Below are 23,369 nucleotides of genomic sequence, written 5' to 3' on the forward strand. Positions count from 1 at the left end.
CCTGCGTCATGGTGCCTGGGTATGGTGTGTATAGCTGTTGGAGCTATAAACTTGACGCTGTAACAAGGTTGTACAAACACAACTGTTGACCACTGTTGACCAGTGGCTCTGCTAATTTTAACTACTCAAAACAACACATTCAAAAATATTTAAATAGTTAGATTTATTAAAACTACGTACAGTACAGACCCGGTTTTGAGTCGGCGGCGTACAATGGGCAAGTGCTGCAAAACAGGTGCATGTCTGAATCAACGCACTACAGTAAGCGAGACATACCCAAGTATGATTCCCCCAAAACATATTACACCACAACCCAAATTATAAATCGTAATACTGTTTCACACAGTTTGGTCTTCCTCCTGTTACCGGATAATATTTTTTCAGTCCTTCAAGGCGTGTAAGAATGGGACCGGCCACATCCGGTGATACCGGGCTGGTTTACATGTTTAGCTTGAATGAACCGCGCATTGAAATTTTCCAAAGCTTTTCACCTCACTGTAGTAATTGCACTTATGTATGACTATTATACAACACGTCACATGCTTGGGTTATTAATACACACCTGACGCTTGACAATTTATTTTCGCCCATTCGGTAAAACCAACATATATGCCCCACTGATAATTGGCATATGTATTTATGAGAAAATCTATTTCTCAGACTATACACATCCCGGTGAGTTGATGTGAGTCAGCATCAGCATACATAATATTGTACTTGTTTGTGCTATACATAAACTGTAAATTGTTATTTCATTCACAGAATCTGAAAAATGAAACACCAGTAACCTTAGACGCGTTCTTAAAATACTGGCATACTTCCACTACCATGGGTTATTCACCGTACTTTCATTTCTCGGATAGGAATATGACAAGCGAGGCGGCACACGTCCAACAACGTAGTTACTGTTGCACAAAACGTAGTTTACAATTTCCCTAAAAAATAGTGCTGGGAAAGTTAGCTGCTCTGTTTACACACATGCGTATAATGGATAGTGGTACTAGTATGTTGATACAACGGTCGGAAGGGTCGTCAGGGAGCAAAGGATGTGCGCAAGCCGTGAACCGCTTCCTGTGTTCGTAAACCACCAAATAAACTTTAAAATAAATTGTGTTTTGACGAATTTAATAGCCTGTCGATGCGTATATTGTTTCTTGTTCTAGTAATTTTAAAGATATCATATAATGTATTCATAACTTCTTAAAATGACATCTCCGTCTCAGAGAATTTCATGTCGATCATGACAAAACAAAATTCTTTCTTCCGTGCTTTCTTCTGTTCGGGGCTACATGATCTGAAAACACATTCCTAATAAAATACCGTGAACCATTGAATTCGGCTCTGGTTTAAAGTTTAGACTTTGTGAAAAGAGTTTTCTAAATCTTTGTTTTCTTTTCTACGGCTTATTATTTCTACCTGAAAACTTTGTTTTCTTCTGACTATCCAAAATCGGCGATTCGGACGGCGATAACATGCAGTAAATCGTACACTCGATATACAGCCGATATAAACAGTTTGTTCCACGAATAGGTCGTCGATTTATAATTTCTTCATTTAGTTCCCTTCCCGAGTCAAAGCGAATAACATCCATTCAATCGGTCTTTCGTTTAGCAGACGAGATGTCAGTTATTAAGTACTTGTTAATAGCTTGGGCCGAAAATCGTGGAACGCAATCTATTGTTATTGCCAACAATTGTTCTTTAATTTGAAAAACAACCATCTTTTGTAGCAGAATATTTCGCGGGTGACTTTGAAGGAGATATTACTGTGTGTACAACGTGTGTTGGATTGCAATTTGCTTGCTGATTACGACTGTTTGATGTCCGGTCGGTGGTGATTGGTTAAGCGTCTCAATCAGGGGCGGGGCTATTTGCTGATTTCGATGCTGGGTGTCTTGGAGAAATGCCATATTACAGTAACGGAGTTCCCTTGGCTTGAAGCCTACTTTCGCTCCAGCTGATCGTATCGGGGAAAGACCTTCAGTGTTTGCATGCAGAGTACGGTAGTAACAGGTTGATCATGTGTTCTGTGTTGGTTGCTTTAGTACTGCTCGTGTGTTTGTTGCAGCCAGCAGCGCTAGGGCTTCAAACACAGAACGTCCAGGCCGGTCAAGGTGGGTTTTCTGTATATTCTGTATATGTAAGTGTACGCTTGTGTGTCAAAGTTTGTCGCCCCTTGAAATCGCGATGGAAGTCTGTGTAACTACTGGACGCGGTGTGTTATGTAAAGGTAGTTTTACCTTCTCGTTGATTTATGGGTCTTGACTCGACTTTTGATAACTTTGGACCAGTCCTGTATGTCTCAGAAAGTTTTAAAAACCATTCGCCCACGCATTTTAAACTCGCATAAGGCTCTTTGAATGAACTGCTCGCGTAGCTGAAAAAGGTTGTATTTATGATTCTTCATCTTTTACGCAGGGGATTCCAAGAGAGTACTTGGACAGTCCGTCAAAGGCCATGAAGTCGTGTTTCCTATCAGAGTGAACTCAGATGGCAAGACATTCCCTTCAAATCTTCATTTTCGCAATCGTAGACAGGCAGCAAATTCGGAAGAGAGCTGGAACTCTACAGCGGCGTATGTTATCGAAGCATTCGGTCAAAAGTTCCATCTAAATTTGAGAGAAGATGAGGGATTTTTAGCTGGCAGTTTTGTGTTTGAATATTCAGGGAATATGGGACATGGAAATGTTAATGATACTTTAACGGGGGAGTATGGAGACGACACAATACTGACAGAGCCGTCAGTAAGTCATTGTTTTTTCTCCGGCCATGTCGACTCACACCCGGGATCGAACGCTGTGTTCAGTCTGTGTGCGGGAATGGTGAGTATTATTCCTTACGACACAGCATAATCACACTTTACGCAATTTTAATGGACGCCGCTATCTCCCGAGGTCCAGATCGCATCATATTCATTATGTATGTTAAATCATGGTTAAATGTAGCAGCGGCATCCGTTCAGAAAACAAAACAAGTTGAAGACATGTGCCTTTCCTTGTGACTTGTGAACGATGTAATCCGGTCTGCTTTGCTGCCAGACTATTTGGAACAAAGCCAGTACGTCCGAACTGGTGTAAATTCCCAGCTGGGCCATGATAGTGACCTCTGTCTTCGTTTCCGGGGATTACAATTGTAAATTTATTTGAAGAATGTAAACAAAGTGGAGTTGCGCCGTTTGATTGTGTGGTATATTGCCTCTGCAACGCTAAACATGTAAAGTAAAAAAGAAGTCCCAGTGAGCAAATGATCTTTCAAATTGTCGTCATAACCTTTTATTTCCCTGGAGGCAGCCTCCTTTCACGTCCGTACACAACCTGTACGTTTATACACAAACTCCGTAGTTTACATATTTGTTTACAAATTGTTGACATTCATTCCATACATGACCGCTGCAAGAAACAAATAATTTGCTGTGACTAGCATTTTAGGTGGACAAATCAGCACCTTCAGCTCGATGGCTTGAATTTAAAAACAATACAAGTCAATAATTTCTTGTTCGTTCTCAAACATTACATTCTTGAACCAAGAAAAGATAATGAGGAATAGACCATCATTGGTGGGCTATTGAGGGGGGGGGGGTACATCGGAGGTGGATCGGCAAGCAGATATTTGATGGAGCAATAAAAGAAGGATTTTAATACTGTCATCCTTTGTGTGTACTTTGTGTATAGTCCTACACAACCTGACAACCATACACTGTCAACAACTATTGGAGTTCATTTATTTGTAATTCTACATTTTGGTCAAGGTTTATTATGGAACATACCCGTTACTGTGCACTACTTTTTTTTTGTGAGAAACAGTGAAAATCGCAAAAAAATTATTGCCAGTGAAAATGTTACTAGGGTCCCTAAATACATGGACTTTCACATAAATTTTGTCTTCATGGCTACCATTAACATTTTTTACAGTAATTTAATATAGCAGACCTGATATTTTTTTAACCCAAATTTATTTATAATATTGGCTCATGTTTAAAGCACCCTAAAGTGAATTGGAAACGGATTTCCTTACTGTGTGCTTCAACTGTCAACATACATTAGCGCTCAACTTTTACACTAAATATGTTCTACCACTGCAGTATTCTATTTTTGGCATGTCTATTTATTTTTGCTTTAAGTAATCACTGTGCAAGCTCTTGATTCTGGATTATTTAGGTTCATTTTTTCTTTTCGCATTACTGGTCTGTGCAATGAATGATAATTGATTTTTGAATTGCTATTATTGGTGATGACTCAAGTCCCGAACTCTGAACTTAGTTACACTGAAAAGGTCAGGCTATTGTCCTATAGCAAAGTTTTCGCACAGTTAGCGCCACCATCTCCTCATTTATGCTTCTGAAAGCTGTCAATTCAAACAGCCATGTTGAAGCCTTACATTGTTTGTTTTGTTTTTCTTTTAAAACTAGTTTGGTGCCTTCAAAACTGAAAATGGAACACAGTATTATGTGGAGCCTTTACCAAGTGAAGATAGTAAAGACACGGTGGCTGATGAGAACAGTAAACCACATGTGATTTACAAGCATACTGATTTGCCCCATACACAGAAACCAATCGAATCAACTTGCGGGGTTAAAGGTAAGAGGAGTTCCACATTATTACTCAAACACTGGAGTTGTATTTATTTAATAATCCAGAAGAAATCACGCTCTCCAAGGAGCTACATAAACAAAAATGACTGCTCAGTCCAAGATGTATTCTGTATATATACTAGTATTCTGTTTATGGCATTTTGAGCTTCCTTGTGTGTAATCACGAGTACTGTAGAATACTTTACATTCGTTAAAAATTTGTTTAATTTTTATTCTCGCTTAATATTTAAATCAGTAAAACTATATCGAATGAAATCATATGGTTTACATAGATTTTCAAACTTTTCATTTAAAATAAGTTACATCTTCAGCAATAGTTATGGTTTTCAGCCCCCAAAAAAGTAATTACCAGTATTTGCTTGCTGCAGCTTATGCAAGAATTTTGAGCAACTAAAGCAGCGTCATTCTTTTGGGTGGAACAATAGAATATTTTATAGCAAGAGTATGAGATTAGCTTTCAACACGGTCAATTGTCCTTTGTTTTCAACACAAGAATAAAATTAAATAATTTTACGATTAATTAACTACTGCAGGAAGGGAAAACTTTGGTCTTTGTTCTGTTTCTTGCATGGCTGACATCAATGTTAACGTGAACACTGATTCTTTTGCTTTCAAAGCTTTCAATACATGACTAGGTAATTTTGTTCAGGCTGATTGAATCGCCTGCAAAAACACACAGTCCCAAGTCAGTTGTAGATCAGGGTTTTGACACTGAATACCGCCTGAGACTGTTAATGATATGCTGTGTCATTCAAAGTCAGGAAATCATTACCATTTTTGGTACTTCCTGGCGAATCTGACTACTGCACAGGTGTAAGTGTGTGTATGCTTGGATCCGCCACTGTGAAAACTTGTGCAGTTTGCCCTTCCCTTCTTTTGGAGCTCCAATGTCTGCAATTCTGGAGTGTTTTACTGTATAATCTGTAATGGCTGATCATTGTCCTAAAGCAAATATTGGTTTATTCACAACAGATAATAATGACAAGTTGCTCAAAAGTACTCAAGATCCCTACTCGATAATGCTCTGGAAAAAAATGCTAAGTACTAGTATGTTATGCGGATTTCATGAACCCATTGATTACACTACAGTCTCTCTATTTATGATAGAGGGACTGTGATTACATTGGTCTTTCAGAAAAGCTTGAATTCTTATCTAAGTGACAAAATGGAACAGAATTAAAAATTCCTCAACTTGACTCATGGAATGTAAAACTGTAGTAGAGAATAATACAATATACTACTTAGTAATGATTTTTTTTAAAATAAAATTGGCTACATTGCAAAATTGTGAATTTACCTATCTAGTAAAATCTAGCAACATCACAGGGTTGTACTAGAATTGAGACCATACAGTGGGCTAAAATTAAATAGCTGAGTATATACTGTGTCTTTGTAGATTGATTTTGGTGTATATTATCAATTTCTATGGCATGTGTGTTCAGTTATTCATTGATTGAAAATATAGAAAATTCTAATGAATTAATGTCGAGAAGTGTTAAATAAGTTTCCCAGGATTTCATTAGACCTATTGCATTTTTAAGTAGATCAATATTGTTGAATGTTTTTGGCCATCATGTACTAGATACCAACTTTTCTTCAGAAACCGTTTAGAAAATCCAGTTTATCTTATGCAAGACTAAATTCCTTTGTGTTACAACAACAACAACCAGCTTTTAAAGTTGTTTGCAAACTGGAAGTTAAAATCATGTTGTTTTTATAAGAATAAGCCTCCTATCGACATTTGCATACTTGTGACTGCTTGTTCTCTGTTTGAATGCATGTAAAAACATTTACCTTGTGTGGGGACCGAAAAATGCCAGCAATTTATAAGCTGTAAATGTGAATGAAACAGGTATTAGCAGGTATTCTCTAGCTCTAAGATTAGTTCTCATATTTTCTAAATACTTTGCATACAGTGAATTAATAATTTAAAACTTGTGACTACCAGGTGAATTGTGTTGTACTTTGGTAAAGTGGAGATCAAAACAAATCGTCGATTAGACTGAGTAACAGCAGAATATAGTGATAAAATGTGTTGTGCCATTAGTAACTAGACCATTTATAGAAAAATACTGCATGATATGGGCCACTGGATCTTGTATATATATGTACCACTACATAAAAGAAATGTTGCCTTTGTTTTTTTTCTCACCTCAAAAATAGTGTGGATGTATAAAATCCCTTGTAATCACTTTCGCTGACCCAGAAAATGCTATTAACAATCAGAAAATAAATGGTAAACCACTAAATGAATATGTGGTTACTGATTAAAAAGAATTTATGATTCAATAACTATATTTTCTAGTTGTGTACATACTTAGAGCGAAGAAATCATTACCTGTAGATGTACAGGAGAGTCCTAGGCTGCGATAACAACACACCGTAAAACCGCAAAGGCTCATGGATAAATGTTCATATGTAAACATGCTATGGCCGTCTGCCACATGTTTAGATGACATCACTTGCTGTCGCAGCCCTGCAGCCAATGGGAAACTTTGTCTATTTCACCCAAAAGAAATCATAGAAAAATATATGAATATGAGCACCAGAATTTTGGCAAGAAAAATTATGCAATTCATATTGTAAATCTATATTATTTATATTAGTAATTTGGGTCTGGAATACAAATTTCTCACTTTGTAAAATTACATAATGCTTGTTAGCTATTGTCAAAGTGAATTACTCTTTAGTATATGTGTGTCCTGGACATGCTAATACCATGTACTTGTACTTTACATAAAAATGACTAATTACTTGCTTATGCTTCCTTATCAGTGAGTTAGATTCTAATAGAGAATCTGAGCATAATTGACCTGTACAAACACAAAAGTGCCAGTGAAAGTGTACTTTCATTATGTAATTTGTTTTCCTGGTTTAAAAAAAACAACAATAAACACTCACTGGCTGCTTATTTTGAGGATAGCTGTCAAAGTTTGGAAGTAGGTGTGAATTAGTGAATGGCCTTCCGCTGAACCCCATTGGTTGCCTCTGGGGCATTTACAAGGTGTTAATAGTATACAAATAGTTGTTAAACTGTAATCTGGTTGCAGTTACTCCTTAATTGATAGCAATTAACACCTTAAAGCAAGAAAATAACAGCCTGTAGTAGTTTGTTGTCAAGGCCAATTGCAAGGTAAAAGGTATAAATAACTCCAACAAGGTCATTTTAAGCTATGCCATTCAGGTTTATCTGTGGTGAAAGACATACCAGAAATGTCAGTCTTTCATTTTAATTTGAAAGTTTGTGTTAGCCAAGCTGTGGATTGATACCCTGAAGTGTAACATCTCATTAATTCTTGATTAATTGGTGACTATAATTTGATGTTGTGCATGTTGAATTAGAATTTCCACATATCTTTAGTACTATAAGAAGTCAAGACAGACATATAATAAATTGATATTCCATGATCTTTGGTCGCAAGTAATGCAACTGTCTACTCTTGAATCCTTTAATTTCACTTGTAATTTATATTTGCCAAAGGCGTAAATCTGAGCAAAAATTAAATACCCTGAGATTATCATTTGCCCCTGTAGGCTCTAGTTGTATGTTATTTATAATGAAGCACATGGATTCCATGTGTCAATTTAATTTATCAGCATACCATGTATAAAATAATTCACAGTATTTTAATATTTTATACTACATCTTGTACTGTTAAGGTTTTGTATACAATTTAATTTAATAATGCTAACTGCACCAATAAGTTTTATTTTCGTATCAGATGGTAGAACATATTTAATTAGTAATTGGTAATTGCCTGGTATTTGGGGTACTGTTCAGCTTTCAGTTCATCTGTCCCAAAACAGTCAATCTAATCTAAGAACTAGAAGAGTGGCTTGTACCAAATAGTTACCAATGATTATATCATCAACATGAACACCAAAATACTTCAGAAATGCAGTAATTAATGAAACAAAGTGGTTTCCCTTGATGTCACTCCATCTCACCTTAAATTCCTATGATGGTTGGTGTGTTTGCCTCATGCAAGACGTTCGCATAGTAATTTCTATCTATTACAAGTATGTATGACTCTGAACTGTGGAGTTATTAAACGCAGGAATTCTACTATCAGAAACTAGGAATTTCCACATTCACTAATCACTTATTTTCACTCCTATTACCCTTTGCTCACATTTAAGTTGCAAAGGAATTTCAGTGTCAAGGTTTTTTTGTGGCCAGGATTCCCTCCAGTTTGTGTGTGTGTGTTATTGTATCAATCTGCAACTACCATACCATCGGTTTCCTTCATTTCTGCAATAGTGGCACATATCACATACAGTACCCATAGAAAATGATAGAACCATAGAATTATTTTGCTTGCTTTCAAGCATGTTTTACCAGTGAATAATTAATGTGTCTACAGTATTAATGAGAATTAGAATAAATCATCCAAAATGGGGAAGGTAATGAATTTTAAAAGCTCCAATTATTCTCTCAACTGTTTAGAACTGCTTCATATTTGTGTGAGAAAAAACAAACAAGTGTTTCAATTTATACTATGTGTAAGACAGCCAAATCAAGCATTCTCATTAATGTTGATTACATTATATTACCAACCCATCAAGTGTAATGAGGCTTAGTCCTTTTCATTTGCCCATTTTAATGTCTTTATTATCACAAAAGGCATTGATACAAGAAATACAGACTGGTATTTACCAATGGCTGCCAATTGACTAAATGTGGTTGTTTAAATTTTACAGGAATCATTTGTTGTCTGTTCTTTAGGAATGTTTTATACTGGGAATGTTAACATTTGCTTTTAACAAATTATGTTAACTTCTACAAACCTTCTTGTCAGATACTATTTTATTGATCTCAGTTGAAACAATGCTGCAGGGATTGTGTTACAATAGTACCAAATTCTGCTACCCATACTCAGGCTATTAGCCAGGAATTTGCAATTGCCAGTCCAAAACAATTCAACTTAATGAAGAATGTAGATGGTTTTGAAAATATTTTGGTAAAATTATCAAAGAACAATAGGCAAACACAGAAAAATGGGAAAAAGTTGTCAGTCCATTTGCAGGGTGGACTGGTGGCTGGCTAAGACCCTGCCCATACTCCACATGAACATTGCAAATGTGAGCCAAATTAGGGCTCCATGGGGAAGGACTTGTGATCACAGTTTACGCTAGGATACCCACAGGAAATATTTAGACTTTCCATGATATGAGGCACAAATTTAGATGCAAAATTCTGTCAAGATGATTAAACAAGCAAGAGATCATTGTCTGATTCCCACAGGTTCATTGAAACTGTCCATCCATGGCCATCTTTATGAACCTGTGCATGATTGTATTAGGAAAGCTGTATTGGAACTCAGCAGCTAGATCCATCAATCAGTGTTCACATCATTTTCAAATTTGAACCAATGGATTCTGCAGTCTTATATCACGTCATAGCTTAATTGACATAAATATGCGACTTCGCATTTGATTTCCCATGGAAACGCATCATAACATGTGACTTTGTGTTCCAATTACCATGGAAACACACCAGAGCACGTGCCATTGTGTTTGATTTAATCAAGAATAAATAAAGGTTTATCATATGAGTCCTGCCAAGGTGTAATGTTGAGGCGTCAGTTGAATGAACTGAATGGCTGGTGAAGATGGCAAGCAATTAGGTGTCTAAATTTTGCTAATATGGTAAATTAAGTAGGTTAATTATAAGCAGAATTTTCATTGAAGTTTTTAAATGAAAATAGATATTTGTTTTAAAAATCATTGATACTAAATGACAAAGAGATGGCAGATGTGGGTACGTGTCAGGCCAAGCCAGGCATGTACTTGATTATTTAGCTTTATCTCTCAGAGGTGATATGTTGACCTTGATATGAGCTGATTTATGCCCTTCTTTCTGAATTTGGTACTTTGGACTTCAACCTCTCACTGCCCATCATTTTATAGGCCATTTATCATTAAATGTGGGCTGAGCCGAGGATTTGTGTTCATATAGATCAGCACCATTTGTAAACTTCTGTTGAAATTGGTCTTCAAAAACTCACAGATGGGTTCATTGAGATCCTTATGTTTGTTACTGAATCAGATTACATCTTAAGGTGATTTATTAATGATATAAATTCATAGTAAAGCTGGCCTCCTTGACCCATGTATTGCAGCACTTTCTAAAAAACTGTTCCGAAGGACACTCACAAACACATAGAGAGATCTTTTAAGGGTGGAGGTCACTTATATTTCTATGGAAACACATTTCTATGTGATCTTGGTAGTGTTAACTTGCATTTCATTGGTGGTCATTTTGAATAGAATTTCTGGGCATATTGGGTCTAAACTAGATAAATATTAGGTCATAACTTACTCAACTTTTGAGTGTTTGAATGTAAAAGCTGTCAGATAAAGAGGTGATATTGCCAAGCAGTATTATGGATTATATTGCTTGAATGCATGCAGCTTGTATGGAATTTGTTACTTGACACTAAACAGACCTTAACTTTTATTGCTTGGCTTTCAAGGGAAACAGTTGCAGGATTATGTCAAAAAAATTATGTTAATGAGGCAAGTGATTTAAAAGTTGGATGTGGATCATACACTTGATATACCTGCAACTCTTTAACAAGGATGGGATGGGGGTATTATTTGATCATTTGATTTGTTCATTTCACCACTCCCCCAACAGCATTCAAACCCAATTCTTGACCTAGATTTAGTGGTATTATTGTACTTGATCACCCCAGCATAGGTTATTGGAAGTTGGGTCTGTGGGAGTTACCAGGCAGTGTTCTCCCCAGAAAAATGTATCAGAGTGGCGGCTAATTTGCATATAATTTACATATCATTAGCATTTGTCTGAAGATAAAGAAAACAATAATGACAGGCTTGCATGGATGAAAATGTGTCTTTATTTTTTAACAAATTTATGTAGAAGATTAAATGAATCTGCTGCTGTGTGATTTCTATGTAATGTTGATTTTTCGGACTTTCATGGAAGCCCAGTGATCTGCAGCTTTTGAGAACGCCGTGATTTTCTTTGCTTCCCACTTCTATTAAATGACATGGCCTTCTTGTGCATCTCCGAGTGTGCGTGTTTATCGATAGCATATTTCGTAATAGTTATACATGGCATAGAATTCCATACCAAAGAACTATTTCTGGATGTTTTTAAGTTGAATTTTCCACATATGTGTCACAGCATTCCTAAAAGATAAGAAATAGGAGCGAATCAATACTTGTATTTAAAAAATATCGTCACGATCAACACGAAAATAAACAAATTGCCGCCATTTTGAAAAGTCGCTAAACTTAAAAATTGCCACGATAAACTTTACCCAACTATTTCAAAACACAATACTAGTATTAGTTACTTTGATAAATCGCAGCCAACAATTTTTGAACTTCCAGAAAGAAGGTCGTTTCCAAAAAAATGTTTCGACGATCGGCAAAAAATGAAGCCATACAAAAATTTACTAAACTAGGTCAAAACTCGCTTCCAAGTAAAACGCTACAAATAAATACTTTTTTTACCTTTGCCATCGGATGTTTCTCTCAGCCACGTATATTTTGTTGTCCATTGTGCATCAAATCTAGAGTTTGTTTTTTTGCACTTTTCGTTGTAACATCATCTTGGACACGTTTAGTACCACTGCCGACAGGGGTACCGGTGACCGCGTTGCTGGTGGGTTTATCGCTCGCAACCAGGGGCCCAGCAGGGCGTTCTACGCGGAACCACAACGTAATATTTCTGCTGTTTGACATCGTTGCTTCTTCCAGCCAAATATGCTACTGAGAAAATACTCGCTATTACCCCAATTAAATAGGGCGAAAGTGTTTATTGTCGAAGTACGAAGCTGTATTAGTCCATTGTCTTCGCGTAATCACTAACATGTTTCCATTCACACCTGATTTGGCTCACAGTACCGGACGCTGATGACGCTGACTAACAGATTCGCACGTGTATTAACAAGCTAAAACAAAGAGTAACAGGAAATGCCACAGAGTAGCGGGCAATCTCTCAGAGTAGCGGCATAAATAATGGAGTAGCGGCCCCGCTACGCTAAAACGCTTTGGGGAGAACACTGTCCAGGGCAGGCTCATTGGTCCGATAGTCATTAATCTGACAGGTCATTAGCCTGTATAACATAACATATTGTACATAAGGTGCTCATTAAGTTTTCTACAACACTTGAAGGCAAACTATTTCATACTTTTACAAATGCATCTCCAATAGAAGCATAAAGAGACCAAAAATTACATTTACTTTAAGCATGATTGAAATATGACCAATTTTAATGTATTTCCACGCATCAATGATGTAAATAACCACTGTTGCAGATGCGGGTCATGTAGCTTGATTAAAACCCAGGTTCTGTCATGCTGATTGGCTTACTTATAAATCAGTCTTGTTGGTCAATATCTTGGAGGAAGCAAAGCTCATTACTGCTATTAATGCAAGTTTGGATCGTTACACTAAAATTTAATTAAAATACAACGGCTGTAGCTTTTAAGTTATAACGATGTAGCCCTTTTGTTTATAATTAATGGATTTTAGACATTTGTGACTATCATTGCTATTTGGTTATATGCACAAGAGCTTGACAGCCCAGTGCTGATTGTGGTGTGATTGTACTGTTAAAATTATCAGCCAGCATATGTGCATACTTTGTGGCACAGCATGGCTTGTCTTTCATATAACAAACACTGGCATACTAACAATTTCATCACTGCCAAATATGAATATTCTGTTACACATAAGCCTCGAGAGAGAGAACACAATCATCTTTATTTTGAATGTTTTTGTGACTTTACATGGATTACTTTGCATATCAATATCATAATACAAACTGCAGACCACCCAGTAGAACAGTTATTTCAATGGCTGCCATTTTTTATTTGCTTATTTGGAGATTAGAGAACAAGCACTAGTATGAGGCATTCTAAACTTTTATATCATGTATCTGGTTTTAGTACATATATGTCTATATATATGTTCTTTTTTTAAACTTTATAAATGTTGATCAGATTGAGAACACACAGCAGAATCAATTTCCCTGTTGCATCTCTATGCATCTACATTTGGAAGGCAATTTTTTGAAAAGATTAAAGTTTGCGTCATTTTTTAATTCATTAAAAATAATAAACAGAAGGATAGTATTGAGTATAAAGCATTCATTTCTAGTAAGTTCAGCCACTGGTTAAAGTATTTACCTTCACACTACCAATTAACTGGGCCTACATACCATGAATTCAGGATAGTCGGACACTGAATTGAATGAAGGAGGATGTATATCATTGTATATTCATTGTACATTCAAATTCATTCACCTAGTTCATGTTGGACTCAATTTTATGCTGTGACCTTTTCTAACCTTCCGTCTTGTTAAACATGAACGCAAATCATTGACTGTTGATATTGTAATGTGCATGTGACAGCATTTGATGATTGACCCCGATTCTATTATTGCTAGGGGTTAAAGGTCGTCAAAAGAACACGTTTTCTTGGGCATTCATTGTAGATTAGTAAACTTAAATTGGGGAGTGGAGTTATTATTTTATATAAACATAGAATTGAAGTACACTTTTGAAAGACTCTTGGTAAAAAGAAGTTAGGAATATCTCTTCAACAATAGATTTTGATAATGATGAGAGAACTACTATAAATGTAACAACACAGTGACATTGAATTGAAGTTAAATACATTTTATTAAACGTTTCTGTATTGCAATACTGAAGCCATTTAAATATACTGCAGTAACTTTATATCTGATCAACTCTGATGCATTGTCTAATACCCAATCAATTTTATTGGTAAAAATGTACAGGGATTACAAATGACAAAAACTGCATGATGGTTTGAATTTAAAAAAGTACATGAAAACACTAATTCATGAAATGGTCCTTCCCTTACAAATTAGATTGCCACAATGGTATCTTTGAAAAGAAGAACATGATGTTCATTGATGTAAAAGGAATACAGTACACATTATTATTCAATGGTGCCGATTTCAATGCACTAGTGTTATTTGTATACTTGTATCTACACACAAACCATGCACACTTTGCCTATTCTAATTTACGAGGCCAGGTTTGCTCTGATGTCATGTGTGGTCTCTTTTGTCCAAACTAGCCCACTATCTTATAATAAAAATTTAATCAAATGCTCAACTAGGCAGAAGAGGATGTGTAAATGACTGCTCAGGATGTGTGTTCTGGCATGACAGGAAACAACTTGAGTTTGAACTGTCACTTTAGAATTGGTAACTAGTGCTGTAGAATACATATTTTTCACTTGGAAACCATTTTAATTTTTTCGTAAGCTACTGAATACTGTGCATTTGCTCCAAATCGTACAAAAATAAATAGTTGACAGTATTTTTGTTATTTTGTCTGAAGTTGTAGTGTAAACCAGTGAAACTAAAATGACATGAAAAAATTTGTTTCTCTTCTGGTTTAAGTATGTAATATTGTTTAGTTATTTGTGTGAACCTAAATTGCAGTTTTTAGACAAAATAAAGTAACACTCAACAATAACACTATGCTTGTGTTGAATCTTAGTATTTACTCAGACAACTAATAAACAGACTGGCAATGAGGCATTTTCTATTGAAGTAATGTGTGCCACTTTTGTTCAGGTTATCAATTCTTATCATATCTAGTAAACGTTGCGGAGCAACAAGATTATCATTAGATCTCACAAAATAACGGGAGATCTATTTATATTCCAATCAACTATCGCGATAAATTGCGAAACAAGTGGTATGATCACTTCAAAGTTGTTCATTATATATTTAAAAACTATTTGAGGTATATACAAATACATTCAGTTACTTGTAACTCGCCTAAATGTTGGTAGATTCTTAAAATTCTTACACAGCTGCAAAGGTCAAAATGTCCAGAACGCATCTCCCGTTGCTTTAAAAATGTACAGATCCGTTTTACGAAGAAATACGCAATTTCCGAAAAAGCACGAAGTGTGCAGAATATCCAGTGTTCGGTAAGCTTTGAAGGTGTTTATTTCAATACTACTGAGCATGACACTCATAACATATACAATTAAGCCGATTAACACATTAAACAATAGGCGTTGCCAGTCTATTGCATTAGTTGTCTGAGGTATATACCTGAATGATACCTTTGAATAGGGCTGGTGAGAACTTTCTTAAAGACAACTATATAATCTTTTCTATTGTGATTTGAATGGTCACTTATGGCCCAGTTTAATTGTAATTTAATACATATCAGATACTAGCGGTATTGGTCAAATGCAAAACGTGATTATTTTTGGTACAAATATTTATCAGCTAATTTGTCTTGTATACTATTGATTTCATTGTATTTCATATGTCAGTTCTTAGTTCAATGTTTGTTTATAGGCCACCCAAAAATACCTCTTTCTCATACATTTCAGAATCAAAACTTTCATCATTTTTGACTCCCGTGTGCGAAGCACATAATGGGCATCTTTGCAGTTACCCTGTCTGTATGTGTGTGTGTGAGTGTTGGTTTTTAATGAAACTTGGTGTGTAGATGCTCTGGGCAGACCTAGGTTTTGGTTGAAATCCATGCATATTAATAACCTGATTTGCATGATAATTAGCTAATTTTTAGCTTCAACCGATCTTTAAAGAGCCATTCATTAGATTTTGATAAAACTTAGTACATAGATTTTATTAGTTTTGGGTAAAAACCATGAATATTATTAACCTAATTTGCATGATGATTAGTCAATTTTCAGCTTTTCCACTGATATCTTTCTAAATTTTTAGCTTTTGATATTACTATTACTTTATTACTTTTCAATGAAACTTGGTACATAGATGCTCTAGAACAATCCAAAGACCTGATTAATTTTAAGTAAAAATGTGTGCGTATTAATCAACTAATTTACATAACTAGTTAATTTTTGGCGTTTACACTGATATCGCAAGTACTAATTATCCCATTTCAATGAATCTTGGTACATAAATGCTCCAGAACAATGCACAGACCTGCTCAGTTTTGAATTAAAATCAGATCATATTAATTACCTAATTTGCATAATAAATAATAATTTTGGTTCTAATCACATTTCAATAAAATTTCATACATAGATAGTCTGTGACAGTACTTATCATAATTCAATGAATCTTGGTACATATGTACTTTAACACAATGTGAGGATCCAATGAGCTTATATACAAAAAAACATTTGCATAATAATTTACTTTTCAACTTTCCACTAATTTAGTTTTAATCATCACATGATAATGAAACTTTGTACATGGGCGCCCTGAAACAATATACAGACCTAAATCTATGCATAATAATTGCTTAGTTTGTTATAATAATTCATTTGGTTCATTGAGGTAATCCACAAACATGATTAATTTAATGTTGATAAACATGCTTATTGATTATCTATTATTAGCCCATTTCTGATATCTAAAAAAATCAGATTTAAATTGAATTCATCATAGAGGTGCTCTGGAATAAATTAGACTAAAAACCATGGATGAAAAATCAAATGTATTGTCTGTATGTATTATAAATTTTAATAATGTGAATCACATTTTTTTGATGTTATGCATCTCAAATGCAGACAAAAATTAGTTGCCAAGCTTTTCGTTTCAAAGCAAATCTCAAATTTTAATGTGTCTCCAATACTCTCAGCACACAGGAGTTCTTTCTAAGCTTTCTTTGATTAAAACTAGATGATGCATGTGTCATTGTAAAGTTACCCATCACTATAAAGTGACACATTTTTAACTAAATACTTTTCCTGATATTATTACAATTTGCAGTATTTAACATTTTGACTCTTAATGGTGTTTTATTGATTGATTTTTTTCTTGACGAATTGCTCTTGGCTATTGGAATTTCTTTTCATACCCCTTCTCCACAAATAAAATATTATTAGCTAGTTTTATTTTAAAGTTATAGTCAGGGCAAATATTTTCTGTCCACATTTTAATTACTAATTTTATCTTAAATTACATACTAACTTTCCCTTTCAATACACATCTCTATCTAATTAGCAAGATCATGCGTATCATATTTTACAAGTGCTACTTGACAATATTATATCAATAATTTGTACTACTCTTAACATTATTTTAATTTTATGTCACTTGTAATTTGCAAGTAAAATTGTATCCTTAATGGTACATAAACCAACTGGAAAAGGTCAGGGATCACACCAATGAGACTCCAGACAAGACTATACACTAGTGTATAATACAGTCTGCTTTCAAGAATTTGAGTATTAAAAAAGCTCTGAGGCCTCTTGGAAGGGATTTTTACTTTGACAAATGTAAAGACAGTTGACTTACTGAGAGGCTTGCCTGCTGGATGTTTTCTCATAGAAAGACAAATATATGTAGTTGGAAACAAACCCAGAAAAAGACTGAATTAAAAAATCACAGACATCCGATGAAGTCATCAAAATCAGTTTTCATTAATACATTTGATTTTGTGCTATAACCAGAGAATATATATTCTCAGATGTGTTCCTTTCTTTAAAGGTAGTTGTAATATGTGACTAACTTGTGCAATATACATATACTAGAGTGTTTGATTCTCAATCATATTACATAAAGACAATACTAGTACATATCCACGTTGAGTATACCATTTTATGTCATTGTGTAATTTAAATAACAGATAACAGTATCAAGTCAGTGTACTTTTGAGTGAGCTGAAATATAATTTACCTTACTTCTGTTGGCATGCAAGTGACTAAATACTGGTAAATTTCACTACCAGAATAAACCTGAGACACATCGAGATCTTGTTGAGAGTGAGAGGTTGCCTTTCTCCTGTTCACTGTACCAAATTCCATGTGTTTATTGATCACTAATGGACGTATGTGATCAATAGGAAGGAATGAAACACTATTTGAGGGGGTAAAACATGTGACATGGTTCTCTTAATAAGTTCCTCTTGGCTATTTGTGTCTAAGGACTATTCTGATAGTGAAAATTGGCAGTACCCAAACAGTACAACAGTATATATTTCAGTTTACTTGGAAGTATACTGACCTGGCACTTATTTAGTTTATTCAGTAAACCTCTATTTGAATGAAAGCTATTTGTCACACAATGAATAAAAACACCCAGAAAATTACAATGAAAATACCTGACTAGAAAATCCAAAAATTGGAATGGTCTTCAAAATAAAGATTCTCAAAGTATTAGCCAAAAGAGATAGATATTTGTTTAGGAGTTCAAGATAAAGATGATTTGTTCTTCATGATATATTTGTTTGAAATTTGTGGATATTTTTGCTACTTCCATAAATAGATTGTTTCTTTGTCGGGCATAAACAACACAAAATGGTATTCATCTTCTATCTGATTTGTGTTACACATTAAGAGACATACCTTTTCACTTGCTGACAATTTAGTATGGCATTCCGTCATCTTATTTAAATTACATACATGGTGTACGCATTAATTGCCCTGATCTAACATGATTTAGAAACAATTGCTCCAGAACATAGCACAAGTTTGTCATATATTACAATTCATTGTCAAGTTACCTTAATGTAGTACCAAGGTTATCACAATGAGCTTCAGGTATTTTAGTTTTATTTTCTCAGGTGTTTTCAGGTGCAACTTCCAGTACACCGTATTTGGTCTATTGGAAGTGAATCCAATAGAAGTGCATAAAAACCTAAATTTATCATATATTAGATTATTAAAATTTGACTTATTTTGACCACAGACAAACCTCTGTCATTTTCACAAGCATATGTGTTACTAAATAGGGCAAATACAGTAGCAATGAACTGCCAGAGCTGAATGCTTATTGCTTAGAATAATGTCTTGTTCCTCATTTCTAAATTTTAACCTGTGTTCTTCAGGGGCCATTTTAATGCATGGCTATACTACCATATTGTCACAAATAAAAGTACTTAGTACAATTAGCTTGATTTCAGTTTCAAATTTACACCGCAAATCATCCAGCCAATCATATGATTATGGCAAACCATACTCTAGCACCAGCCTTAGCTGTCTTCTTAAAAAACAGCTATGGAACAAAACAGCAACAACTATCAGTGTATTAGGCCACATTCTGTGTTCATTCTATATTCTGTATTCACCATTGGCTGCAAATTGTATTTTTTTGTTTTTGACTTGTTTTTTTTTTTTTTTTTTTTTTAGAAATGTTTTTATTTTTTGTTTTCTTTTTTAGATTGTAGTTTTTTTGTTTTTTTTTTAATTTCTTTCTGTAAGACCCTTTCTATCCTTTCCTAAGGATTTTATGCGTCTAATAAAAATATATATAATATATATTATGTTAATGTTGACCAATAGATACACTTGTTATTTTTTATCTACCAATCAACCCATTTGTCCAATCAAGGTCACAAGGTCTATGTAACATACATAATTATGGTCATTGTGATTTATTTATGCATTAATATAAATTTTTATATGTAAATTAGCCACTAAACTGAAAAATTAATCAGTGGAGAACACCCCAGATGGAATATACCATTAGCCATTTAATTTCTGTTGCAGTGACAGCAAATTTCTAAAAACGTCTTGATTCTCCATGTATTTGTGCCCAATTTGGAATACTACTTGACATGAATATATATGTTATTACAGGTTTACAAATAGATTCAGGTTGTACTGCTGTCAGATTAAGAGACTCAAGACATGACATTTGATCTTTATGAAATAATACGTCTTGAAGCTATAAGGTGACACAGATCAAAGTCTTTACTCCAAACTAGCTGTATTGGGTAATCCTAATTGGAGACCCCCCTTCCTTAGGTCATGTGTCTATGTTTAGTTGTATTACAGTATATATTATAATTACTTTTATTAGATTTTTCAATGATTCCTGTTATCATTAACAGATGAACCCTGTAATTGATGAAACAAAAGACAAGAACATTCAAATGCTGAACGCCATCATTTTTTTCACTAAAATTTGGATTTCTTTGTTAATTTTGGAACACAGCATGGTGCGACGGCCGTCGTCCTTTAATTTTAGTGGATTTTATTTTGCAGGGGTATTCAGTAGGTTTCAAATTCACCGAATTGTGAAGGAAACATTTTAAGGTTATATTTGAATGCTCAGTAGATCTGCAATTAAGCACATCAGTGAAATAAGTGAAAGTGAATAATTAAGTCCTCTATTTTTTATGCACAAAGGACACTTTTAATTACTGAATCATGCTGTTAATTCCAATCACTTGCTTTGCTTTTTATTTACCCAAACTGCTTCACTCCATTCGCAAGATAAAAAAACAAATTTAATTGTAATCCATAACATAGATATTGAACACAATTTTAAAATTCATATTATCAATATTTTAATAAAAACATAATTATAAACTTTAGTGATTAATAATTTAGCAGCCTCTTTGATCACACAGAGATCTGTCTAACCTTTTAGAATGGGACACGGAATACCCTCTATCACTTTTCATGCCTTGCACCAGTGAATGCTGGGTATAATGTTTTACAAAGCTTCTATATATACTGACATTCTCTAGCTTACAGCATTGCTTTCAACACCATTACTAAGTGGCTACTTGGCTCAGCTTTCCTTTGCACAATTTCTTGAATCATTTCATTCTTTCTTCAATTTACTTCCTTTTTCAATTTTTTAAATTTACAACATTGGATATGCCACCACCCCTCTAGCTAGGAATGGTTTATCCTTTTCATGATATTTTTAGCAAATGCTAGATCTTATAATGTGAGTTTATCAAGATACCTTGACTGCATGCACATGGTGTCTAGACCTGAAAAAATCTTTTACAGCTAAAATATTTAGAAAATAGCTACTTTTAAATTAAAATCAATTTTAATTGTTACGTGAACTCCTAATTTATTACATGACAAAAAGGAACATGAAAGTGGAAACAAATTGCTAACCTCTCAGAAAAAAAGAAGGTTTACTAAGCTAACTATTTTTCATTTGAAACACCTCTATTCAACGTGGCCGCCTCATCTGTCAAGTGACATATGCTTTGTTGCCATTACTAAAGAAGGATGAAAGAAACAGGGTTAGTTTTTCACCTCAGTCACTCAGTTTTTGTCATTCTTTTTATTCACTCTGATTTGAGTGTGTTTAGTAAATACAGGCAGAGTCAGCTCATGTGTCTTGTGGAATGTCCAGCTTTTCAAACATGTTTGAATTTCTACATGTAATTATTTCATTCATTTAGATGTGAACTAATTTCCAGAACAAAACACCTTACAAAAATTGGAGTAAAACAGTATACATATATTGGTATTGATAAAAATGATATTTTTTCATTTTTATTCTGAAATTAGCGTTGGACTGTTCATAGTAAAAAGCCAGATGTAGTAGTAATCATTTAACTTTTAAGTTGATCAAGACCGATATTCTTTCCTGTGGACAAAAGTGATAGCTGTATTTTATTTCATTTCCACAACACGTGAAGACTAGAAAATGTTCTCAAAAAAATCCTGTGCCAGCCAAAAGTTCCTCTTCACCAGGATATTGTACAGAAAGTGCCTTGTGTTAAGCTTTTCCGGATGTTTTGTTGATACTATTTGTGGTTATACAGACAAACTATCCTTAGGAGGTCAGTAATAGGTGTGTAGACCTCAATAAGTATTGTTGAAACATAGGTGTAAAGAGATCTGCTAATAAATAAAACAACACAAACATGATCTTATACCCCCAGGAGTGGCAATATCGCTACCTGTCCAGGCACCAGCCATGTGCATTACTCAAAAAATGTTTGAATGGTAACTTTCTCACAGAAAACTAAGTGCAGTCATTCTTAATGGTTTCCAGTCTCAATTTGAGGGTATATAAACTATAGTGACATTATACCAGACTGAAATCTAACCTGCGACCTTACATAGATCAAATGCAGTCTTTCGGTAGAACTTAAGAGAAAACCTGCACACAAAATGGGTGATTGTCCTTAGTTACAAGCCATTCACAATTCTTTGTGATTGCAAATTGAGCATTTATAATCCCTCACATTTGCTGTAATGATGTAAAGTGGCGGTATATTGAGTGTCCGTCTGTCTAATATACTGGTGATTTTGTTGGGGCTATACATGTATAGTAGCCCAGCCCACCTCTTACACAAAGCAGTTGTATGCTGTTCACAGTCTGGGTGGTAGTGGTAATACTAGTCGTTAAGGAGCAATCCGAGAGCTAAGACTGTAAAGGCATTCATAAGTGTGGACTAAGCAAGGCTATTGCTATCTATCATATAGACTTGGTAAGAAATCACATATCCCACAATGTTAGAAATAGTGTAATATTTCCATATAATTATGGTGAAGCTGCAAAGCAGTAAGTTCCTTGTCTAATCAAGTATTATTAAAATGATGTGGTATGTATGTAATAGAATATTAAAAGTGGTGTTTATCCTATTAAATGATTTAATTGCAGGCATTATTCAGAAATAAACAATCTTGATACTGTGATGCTGTCCCCACATTTTCATGAACTACTAATCTGAAGTGGGAAGTCATATGCAATGGTTAGACAGCTCACCTGTGGCCTGTCTGGGTACCAGGACGTGTGCACTGTTCTAAAGCTTTACCCAGGAACTCTACACACTTGGTGGTTAAGAGAGTGTGTCAGAGTGTGGCGCCTTTTTGAAGTACTTCTCTTTACAGATCTTGCATTGTAAAGACAGAATTTGAGAGCTGGTCGGGGGTTGACTGACGCCTTCTGTCCCAATTCGCATTGTCCCAGGCGATGAAAGCTGCAGAAACGTTCATCAAATTGAAATTGATCCATAATAAGTAGGGTTTTCACAATGATGATAACTAGATAAGCTGTTTAACAAGTTGAGCATTTTCGTCACTAGTTGTGTGGAGACCGCTTAGATTT

At 34.7% G+C, this 23,369-nt stretch overlaps 1 protein-coding gene and 1 long non-coding RNA gene across 2 annotated transcripts; one reads left to right on the plus strand and one right to left on the minus strand.

The window, feature by feature from the left end:
* Positions 1-1,890: 1,890 nt before the first annotated feature.
* On the plus strand, positions 1,891-23,157 carry LOC146747481 (A disintegrin and metalloproteinase with thrombospondin motifs 9-like). Its single transcript, XM_085496768.1, has 4 exons — positions 1,891-2,113; positions 2,418-2,821; positions 4,408-4,576; positions 22,923-23,157. The coding sequence occupies exons 1-4, from the start codon at positions 2,020-2,022 to the stop codon at positions 22,937-22,939; spliced, it is 684 nt and encodes a 227-aa protein (XP_085352894.1). The 5' UTR covers positions 1,891-2,019; the 3' UTR covers positions 22,940-23,157.
* On the minus strand, positions 11,436-12,250 carry LOC146747482 (uncharacterized). Its single transcript, XR_014928942.1, has 2 exons — positions 12,076-12,250; positions 11,436-11,748 (listed from the first exon to the last, which is right to left on the minus strand). It is a non-coding gene; the product is annotated as an uncharacterized LOC146747482 (long non-coding RNA).
* Positions 23,158-23,369: the final 212 nt, after the last annotated feature.

Source organism: Saccoglossus kowalevskii, chromosome 3 (assembly GCF_978046115.1).
Source record: "Saccoglossus kowalevskii chromosome 3, keSacKowa6.1, whole genome shotgun sequence".
NCBI classification, from domain to species: domain Eukaryota; kingdom Metazoa; phylum Hemichordata; class Enteropneusta; family Harrimaniidae; genus Saccoglossus; species Saccoglossus kowalevskii.